Source organism: Xyrauchen texanus, chromosome 27 (genome assembly GCF_025860055.1).
Source record: "Xyrauchen texanus isolate HMW12.3.18 chromosome 27, RBS_HiC_50CHRs, whole genome shotgun sequence".
Taxonomy (NCBI): Eukaryota; Metazoa; Chordata; class Actinopteri; order Cypriniformes; family Catostomidae; genus Xyrauchen; species Xyrauchen texanus.
Window position 1 is genome coordinate 36,726,343 of NC_068302.1, and position 10,445 is coordinate 36,736,787.

Genomic DNA, 10,445 nt, shown 5'->3' on the forward strand with positions numbered 1-10,445 from the left:
TGGAATAACAGTTTAAAATTCAAGTGTTCAAGTCAACATAACTTCCCATTTGCAACCCGTTTTATTTCCATAACGTGACATATTCTCAAGTGAAAGAATATTCGGCAGAAAAACATTAATGGGAGGATCTTGATTTGGTTAATTAATAATTGATTTGATTGTGAAAAGTTGCCATTTCAGACTAAATTAAACTAGACGTTAATTTGAGTATGCACACGTAAATACTAAGTTCTCAAATTGTAAAAAAATTAAATAAATAAAAAATAAAATAAATTAATCTTAACTTTTTACTATTCCTACTAGTTTTAATTAAGTTACCGTTACTCCCTAAACCCTACAGTTGTCAAACATGTGAATGGTCCTAATTAAACAGTACTTGAAATGTCACATTTTGGAATCATAACTCAAATATATACATTCTTTAAACTTAGGCTTCATGTACTGCCAACTCAAAATTATCAAGTACAAAAATGAAGCTGCGTGGAATACCCATAAGCCCTAGTGCTTGAATAAATTATGTGTTTGATCAAAACAAGGAAACTTATGTAGAAAAATTACATTTATTTGTAAAAATGTATATAGTTTTAATGTTGTTGTTTTGTAGTAGCTGGTTGGTAGTTGTGATTAGTGTGAAGTCACCATTATGGTGACAACTAAACAAGAGCATAAGTACATCAGAGTCTCTAGTTTGATAAATAGACGCCTCACATGTCCTCAGCTGACAGCTTCATTGAATTCTACCCGCTCAACAGCAGTTTCATGTACAACAGTAAAGAGAAGTCTCAGGAGGACTTATGGGAAGAATTGCAAAGAAAAAGCCACTTTTGAAACAGAAAAACAAACGGAAAAGGTTAGAGTGGGCAAATAAACACAGACATTGGACAACAGATAATTGGAAAAGAGTGTTATGGATCTTAACCCCATTGAGCTTTTGTGAGATCAGCTAGACCAGGGGTGAGGAACATCAGGCCTGAGGGCCATATAAGGCCCACGAGACCATTTTACCAGTCCATTTGAGAAATCATTTGGAAAGCAAAAAATGGACTTTATTCAATTAACCTGAAAAAAATTCCTTTCAAATAATTGTTTTAAATTATATTAAATTATAACACAATATATTGTATAATAGACAGACCTTTTAGTGTTTTTGGTGTGGGAGCACGTAACAGAATGTGTACATTAATTTCAAACCACAATCAGAAATTGCAAGAAACTGTATGGCCAGCGAACATCAATGGCAAGTGCTACAGGAAGCGTGGGGTGAAATGTCACCTAAATATCTGGACAAACTGACTTCTAGAATGCCAAGGATCTGCAAAGCTGTCATTGCTGCTCATGGAGGATTTTTTTATGAGAACTCAGTAGTTTAAGGACGTTCTGATTTTTTTTAAATTTTTTTTTTCAAATTGTAATTGTAATTTTTCACAATCCTGACTATACATTGTGATCAGTTGAATGCCACTTTGGTGAATAAAAGTACCAATTTCTTTCTGTAAGATCAAAATCTGTGACAGTGTGTGTGTGTGTGTGTGTGTGTGTGTGTGTGTGTGTGTGTATTAGGGCTGCACGATTTGGGGAAAATGTCATATTGCGATTATTGAGGTTAATGTTGCGATATGCGATTGCAATATAATAAACAAATGGTATCATGAGCCAACTTGCTTGGTTATCAAGGAAAATGTACAAATAGATTACTGATAATGCTGAAATGTTTATTTCTCAACTCAAACATACAAACTAGCAACAACAACAACTATAAATTCAGCGTTTTCAAATTAAAATAATATTTTTACAAAATTAAATAATATCTTAGCATTCCTGCAAACTTGTTATTTTCTCAATATTACACCTAAATAAAATAGAACAATAAATAAGAACATACAAATTGTCATGAAAATAAGATTGTCCAAACAAACAGGAACATTTAAGCAGGATGTAACATGTACTTTGTATAAATTATTTTGAAAAGGAAACTGGATATAAAAGTGTGGTTCACTCAAACCAATAAAATTGTTGTTGTTGTGTTTTACCAACTGGTATTTTCAAATCCTCTTTCTAAAAAGTTCTACTTATCGCTTGTACCTCTTGTCCAGCATGTGGATCAATTTCTGAAATCCCACTTTGCTAACGATGCATCATGTCTCTTGCCTACAGTGCATTATGGAGTCAGTGATTACTTTATATCTCTGTGAAGACTTGTCATATGGCGTGACACTCGCAAACACATCTGTAATTGTGCTTTGTTTTGTTTGGCTTACAGGTTGTTGTTTCAGCAGTCTCTTTACTAATCTGGGCTTTCACAGTCGAGCATTCATCATACTTTTCTCGGTGCTGTTTCAGGTGCTGATATAAATTTTACCTCTCTCTGCTCAGCATCAGTTATCTTAAAGCCAAAATATCACCATATAACCAGGGGTGTTCCTGGCTCAAAATGAGGCGAAGGCGGTACCATACTGATCAGAAAAGTGACTTTAAAAACTGTAAACATTGGCTTTGCATTAAGCAACTGAATACTATTGTTAACGTTGTCATCTGTTTTTTTATTTAGTCTTAACTAAAATGGACATTTGACACAGGATTTTTATCATATTTAGTCAACCTTATCCTATAAAGATATATCGCCAAGCTGTGATCTGTGTTTGTGTTATTTTTTCTTGCCACCAGTTCAGTGTCGGTCTGCTCGGCATCCATCTTCACCCGATTTCCAGCCACACACCGGAAACTCACATGACCACACGTGCCACTCCCTAAACTGAGACTGACTGGTCATCTTTTTATTAGCGGTGTAGAAAATTGGCAAACAGCTCTCAGAGAGAATGGGCTGTCATGTCCACAAATGCACTTATTTATTTAATAAAATTACAGCATTTTGCCATCATATAATTGCACAGGCTGACATTGCGATTTGATTAATCGTGCAGAACTAGTGTATATATATATATATATATATATATATATATATATATATATGTGTGTGTGTGTGTATGTGACTCATGCCTTGTTCTGAAGAATATGATCAAATTTGGTGAGAAACGAACCGAAATATAATGTATTAAGTGAAACTCTTGACTGACCATTGATCTCCTGTACGTGTTCATGAGACAGACTGCACACAAGCATTTAAAGCTCCTTGCACAAGAGCAGTGAGCTGCAGCCACTCGTGAGATGGGTCGTCAAGCGAAAACGTGTTTTGTTTCACTTCAACAGGACCACCAGCGATATTAACAACAGAAAACACACAACATAGCTGCACACAAACCAGAGAACAGAAATTGCAAAAGATCTCGGAATAGTTTGTAGTCAAAAAATAGATTAACCTTATTTGTTTGAACCCAAGTCGATCACCTTGAGTTATGTTCCCACAGACAAAAAATAATAATAATTTGTGTTTATGAGAAATACATTTGAGAGAGATAGACACAGATATTTTGTAGATATTTAAAGAGATTTATTTGTTTTACAAAGGTGAATCTGGAATTTCGACTATTGTACATGATAACACAGTCTTTCTTTTTTATTTAGTACACCCAATTTCTCAACACTACAAATGCTGCACTGTGTGGTCATTAACACACCCGCTAAATAATCTAAAGCTCTTGATATTCGAGTATCACACTAACTGATTGTAACTTATTACCATAACTTTTGGTTTTCAAATGTTTATTGCACAATCGGTCAAAGCATACATATTTTTTCATTTGTTTATAAGAAGCAAAGTGTTGTTTTAGAATAACAACAAAACAAAAAATATAATCTGGATTTTTAAATATTTTTAAAACATTAATCATAAAAAGGCCAACTTACTGTATATATGAAGGCCTACATATTCTCCAAATATTCAGATCTGTGTATTCCAAGATATTGTACACAACTATGAAAAATATATGACAAATACAGGGCAAAAAAATTATAATTCCCAACGGATTGTGTAATTTTAGCTGCTTTTGATGAGTCTTCCCATTGCATTTACAAGTCTACAACCAGCAGATGTCCACGGCGTGCTGTGTTTAGAACACTTCAAAACAATGAATCATTATCCCAAGTAATTGGTTCAATTAACTTGAAGTTTTGGAAAGCGTCGTTTCTGCCATCACTAGCTGAATCTAGCTACAGTCACACCGTGTCCTAACCATAAGCCAAACGACATGCAATAAAGTTCTTGACCTAAGCAACTGACATGAGAGTCGGGACATTCTGTCGATCGCTTGGTTTCTATATTTGGCGTTGCGCACGGGTAACCCATCAGCTATTAACTGGCCAAAATCATTCTAATAACATTATACTGAAGCCAGCATCTCACTTGCTGGTTAAAACTACTTGATTTTGGCCGAGAACGTTATACCTGATGACTGTTTTCATGGAGGTCTCTTCAGGCAGAGGTGTCTCTCTCTCTCACACACACACACACACACACACACACAATAGAAAAGAGGTGACAGACATTCCAGCTCCCTCTGCCTTTATCTCCGGTTTTCCACTTCACTTTTGGCAAGCAAAACCAAAAAAAAAAACCCAGCGGTCTCCTGTACTCTCTGTCTGACTGCAGCATCTAGGTGTGTATGTGTAGCTACCTTTAGCATCCTCCATCTCTCTGACCCCATTTCCATCTGGAATTAAAATGCATCTCGAGTGATCCGATCACATGTGCTCAGGCGAGACACATCACTGTTTACAACTGGTCACTTAAATGCGTCTCCTGTGCCCACTTGTGTTTGGATTTGGAAGGGAGGGTCTCTGTTTCATGACGACATACATCAATCACTATGTCAGTGTGTTACTACATGACAATAGTGCAACAAAGTCAGAAAAGACAAAGAAAGTGCAAAAAAGAAACTGTGCTCTGTTTCTCCCAGATGCGGTTGAAATTGAATCCAAGAACAAAGGCAACATGTCAAGCAGAATTAGCCGTTATTTTAGTGGACGACCTGTATTAAAGGAGCTTCAAGTGTCCGTGCTTGTAATCTGTGTTGATATCAGACACACTAAAGAAAATCTGTGAAGCTTTCGTGATTGTGTATATATCCACATTTGTATGTGGTTTATGTGATTTGATCACAGAATGTTTTAGACCCTGTTTAGGGCTGACCACATGTGATCAGATCACCCGAAATGCATCTTAATATCAGGTGTTTGATTGAGGACTCCGGTTCCGACAAATAAGGCTGGGCATAGAAATGCATCTATTTTTTGACAACAAACTCTTCAGACATGTTTTGTCATATCTGTTCTCTAGTTTGTGTGCAGCAATATTGTTTATCTGTTGTTAATATTGCTGATGTTGAGTTGTATAAAAAATGTATTACACTTCTGAATTATATTTGTGTGTCCTTTTGAAGCTTGAAGAGGTGGTCACCATAAAATGCCATTTTATGACATCATGAGAACAAAACATTTTCACAATTTCTCCTTTTGCGTTAAGAAAAAGAAAGACATATGGGGTTATAACAACACGGGTGAGTAAACAATGACTGAATTTTCCTTTTTGGGTGAACTGTCCCTTTAAGAAAGTAAATGAGGTCAATTTTGATTTCATGTGGACTTCAAGGTTTGACTCCCTCTTCTAAATATTCCAAGTGACAGAGCTCCACTTCGGAATATTCAGCACAGATGTGCTTCAGTCTGCAACTGTATTTGACTCCAGTAACTAAAGCAAAGACTTTTTGATCTGTCTGTCTGTCTTTCCATTCATTTGTCAGTCTGTCCATCTATCTGACTGACTGTCTGTCTGTCTGTCTATCTATCTACCAGACCATATGTCATACATTTCAATTAAAAGCAACATGATTTAAAAGTTTGCTATTTGGTGACATCATCCACCCACGTACCTGTTCAACAGTCGCCGGGTCCTCTGACTGTAGTCTGGAAGCATTCTCATACTCATCCTCACTGTTATACCCGGCTCCTTCCTCCTGCTCGTGGCTCGGACCCCCTCCACCTCCACCCGCCGCTCCTGGTACTGTCCCTACCCCACCGGAGCAGGTCGCCTGTCTCCTCCTCTTACTCAAACCCGGTCCCGAGCAGCACCCTCCACATCCCACCCCACCTGACAGCTCTCCCCGAACCCCGGAAACGCACGCCATCCCTCCCGCATCCCCCGGGCCCACCGGAGACCCGGCGCCCACCGGAGGAGGAGAGGCCTGCTGAGGCCGGGCGCTGGATTCAGTCCGTCTGTCCTCTCTGGACCAGGGCGGCGGGGAAGCCCTAGGCCTAGCACCCGACCGGACCCCATGGGAGTGGGAGTGCTGGTGCGGGTCGGAGCCGGTCCGGCGGTCAGGGTCGTCGGGGTGATCCGACACACCGACCGATGAGCCCGGCTTCTTCTTCGGCAGGATCGTCATGCTGGAGACCGCTCAGGGGCGACGTTTTAGCGACTCTTAACGCGTTTTAACGTCCAACCTGAGCGTCTTTATACCCGGTATACTCGCTCCTATCGCAACGGAGCGATCTTAGTTCAATTCGACGCGATTTTGACGGTAAAAACGGCGGATAATAGAACAAAAACAAACCGTCTTCCCGTCCCTCCGTTCTGCTGTTACCACAAAACATCAACATACAGCTGACGAATCCCTAGCGTCACTTCCGCTCCTGCTGGTCTCTTTTCCTCTTCTGTTCTCAGCTGGGTGCTTCTGGTATTTTGGACCTGTCGTTTGAATTGCTCATTCATTAATAAATGCAGGTGCATGTATTTCGCTGGTCAGAACTGTGTGGTTCAGTAACTAGAGACCAGTCAGTCCATTTATCTACCGCCCTCCTCTGGTATTTATGCGGTAGATTCAGTTAGTGTACAGCCATGGCCAAAAGTATTGGCAGTGACATCAATTTTGTGTTTTGCAGTTTGCTGCTTCAATATTTGTAGATTATTTTTTCACATGTTTCTATGGTATACTAGAAAACAATGATAAGCGTTTTATACGTTTTAAAGGCTTTTATTGGCAAAAACATTCAATATATGTAAAGAGTCAATATTTACAGTGTTGATCCTTTTTCTTCACAACCTCTGCAATTCGCTCTGGCATGCTGGATATCAGCTTCTGGGCCAAATCCTGACTGATGGCGATTCGTTCTTGCTTTATTAGTGCTCGGAGTTGATCACAATTTGTGAGCTTTTTCCTGACCACTTGCCTTTTGAGGATTGACCACAGGTTCTCTATGGGATTAAGATCCGGGGAGTTCATGGCAGTGTTTTTGGGCAGAATTGTGAGAGAACCCACTCCCTTGGATGAATAGCAACCCCACACATGGATGGTCTCAGGATGCTTCACTGTTGGCACGACACTGGACTCATGGTAGCGTTTAAATGGTAAATGGTCTGCACTTATATAGCGTCTTTTTAAGCCTTAACGGTATTCAAAGCACTTTACACTGTGACTCATTCACCCATTCACACACACATTCATACACCAATGGCGGCAGAGCTGTTAAGGTGCTAGCCTGCCATTGGGAGCAACTTGGGGTTCAGTGTCTTGCCCAAGGACACTTCGGCATGTGGAGTAGTGTGGGCTGGGATTCGAATCACCAACCCTGCGATTAGTGACAGCTCTACCAAGCTCTACCAAGCTCTACCAACTGAGCCACAGCCGCCCCTATTTACCTTTTCTTCTCTAGACTATCGATTTTCCAGATATCCCAAACAGTCGGAAGGGGTTTTGGGTTCTTTTGTCCAATCCTTGTACTTCCTGCAGAATTTTCATCTGTCCTTGATGTTTTTCTTGGAGAGAAGTGGCTTCTTTGCTGCTCTTCTTGACACCAGCCCATTGTCCAAAAGTCTTCACCTCACTGTGCGTGCAGATGCACTCACACCAACCTGCTGCCAATATTGAGCAAGCTCTGCACTGGTGGTGACACAATTCCATAGCTGAATCCTCAGGAGGAGATGGTCCTGGCGCTTGCGGAGCACACTGGGATGTGCTGAAACCTTCTTCACTGCAGTTGAACCTCTCTCCTTGAAGTTCTTGATCCAGTAAATGGTTCTTTTGGTTGCAACATTCTTTGCAGCAATTTCCTTGCACGTGAGACCAATTTAATGATGGCTGCACATCTTTCTTTAGAGGTAACAATTGCTAACAAGAACACAATGATTGGAAGCTCTTCTTCCCTCCTTTTATAGCAATCAGTCTGCTCTTATAATCCAATCAGAATGAAGGAGTGATTTCACCTAAATAGTACTCGTTCACACTTTCCCAGGTGTTGCTGATATGATTAGTGAAATCATGTTAGCTGGTCATTTTGTGCCAGGGACGAAAACACAGTTAAATTTGGGTTTTTGTGATAAAGTAATTTTTTTTGTTGCAATTATTTAAAATGTATCTGATCACTCTGCACAATAATCTAGAAACAATGTGAAACAACTCCACAACAACTGAGGCAGAAAACACAAAATGTATGTCACTGCCAATACTTTTGGTCACGGCTTTATATATGTTGAATAAACTGGTGACAGTTGAATGCAAATGAAGGGGTGATGTTTTCATTTATAGTGGCTACAAATGTATTTAGACACTAAAGTCACACTTAAAAATGCATGAATGTCGTTGCATTAGATAACAAAATGTAAAAGCAAAAGTGTCATCAGTAAACAAATTATCCTAGAGCTTTTCTAAGAACTTAAAGGTGCACTCAGTAATTACTTACCTCATTAAAAAAGTTTAACTCCTTAAGACATGAATTGTAATTTTGCAATATATGTAGGAAATCATGACCACTCACATGAAAACAAAGACTCATATCAGTAAAGTTATAAAATCTGTTCTATTCTACATGGAGAGGGTCCGCACATGGGGGCTGCCATGTTTGAATCACATGACCAGCTGAATAGTTCTCAGTAACTGCCCTGTTACCTGACACTTTCACTCATTGATTAAAGTAATCATGGCTGACTGTGAATACTTAATTTCTACTGTGGCATCTGAAACTGAAAACTATTGATTTTAAATAATGCTGCAATCAAGCCACAAGGTATAATTACAGTCATATCAATGGGAATCCGTGCGATTGAGAATTCTGCACATGGTTTTCCGGTGGCAAAGAATTTCCCCTTTAAGATTTTGCGTGGAGCTCAAGTTTGCCACGTTGACCAATAGAAAGTTGCTTGGTTTGGTAGTGACCTCTGTGTGGGTGGTGCTTCAGACACAGCCAAACTGAATATACACAATGGACAATGATTGACACATTTAAGTGGCAAGTTTCTTTTCAACTTCACTCTGCCAGAGTATGAAGTGCAGCATTAAAAAGAGACTGCTTGTCATTTACTTTTTTGCTGAATTCACACACGATCAGCATCCGCCCATGCCATCTTCACCCTCGGAATTTCCCAAGTATAGGTCTCTGCAGAACAGTAATGGGTGTTTCCAAATCTGTGGCCGTAATCAAACCAGGATGGGTGTTACTAAACTATCCAACTAAAGTATGGAATCTCAATGGTTTGAAAATGCCCCGTGATTGGGAAAAGCCCAAGTTTGTTCTGCAAAGACAGTAATATATATATAATATATTTATATTACTTTTTCTGGTCACTGAATGTTATTGTAGCTTACAGTACATTAAGTACAATAAAAACACAGAAAAGTTATTTTCCAATTTATAATTTTAGACAGAAACACATCCCATTGTCTCTTTATGCACATAATGAAATGCTATTCAGGTATTTTAACCTGTTCATGTGGTGTTTAAAGGGATGGTTCACCCAAAAAAAAAAGAAAATGTAATCATTTACTGACCCTCATGCCATCCCAGATGTGTATGACTTGCTTCTGCTGAACACAAACAAATATTTTAAGAAGTATATTTATGCTCTGTAGGTCCAATGCATGTGAATGGTGGCTTTGAAGCTCCAAAAGCACATAAAGCAGCATAGGACTAACCCATATGATTCCAGTGGTTAAATCCACTTCCTCAGAAGAGATATGATAGTTCTGGATGAGAAACAGATCAATATTTGTAAATATTCTGTAAATTGTTGCTAAAAAGTCTTCTTCCTGCTCAGTAGGGGGCGATACGCATGAAGAATGTGAACAAACAAAAACACAAGAAGAAGAATGTTCAAGTGAAAGTGAAAGTGGAGATCGACAGCAGGGAGGAACATTTATTGTAAAAAATTGACTTAAATATTGATCTGTTTCTCACCCACACCTATATCATATCACTTGAAGACATTGTTTCAACCAATGGAGTCCATTGCATTCCACCATTCACTTGCATTGTATGGACCAAAAGTGTGTAGATATTCTTCTACAAATCTTAATTTGTGTTGTGCTGAAGAACGAAAGTCATATCCATCTGGGATGGCATGATTTTGAGTTAATGATGAGAGAATTTTCATTTTTGGGTAAACTATTCCTTTAAATCTTGACTAGACTAGACTAGTATAGTATAGTATAGTATAGTATAGTAAACTAGTGTAGTATAGATAGAGTGCTATATGTAAAGAATTATAACAATTACAGTTA

General features: G+C 38.9%; 1 protein-coding gene across 3 annotated transcripts in view; it reads right to left on the reverse strand.

The window, feature by feature from the left end:
- The window catches only part of LOC127621135 (OTU domain-containing protein 5-A-like), a 52,045-nt gene extending 45,334 nt beyond the window's left edge, over window positions 1-6,711 (reverse strand). For all 3 annotated transcript variants that reach the window (XM_052094612.1, XM_052094613.1, XM_052094611.1), the window contains exon 1: window positions 5,826-6,711. In XM_052094612.1, coding sequence (XP_051950572.1) covers window positions 5,826-6,338 — 513 coding nt within the window. In that variant the 5' untranslated portion in view covers window positions 6,339-6,711. The remainder of the gene's footprint in view (window positions 1-5,825) is intronic.
- Between the last annotated feature and the right edge of the window lie 3,734 nt (window positions 6,712-10,445).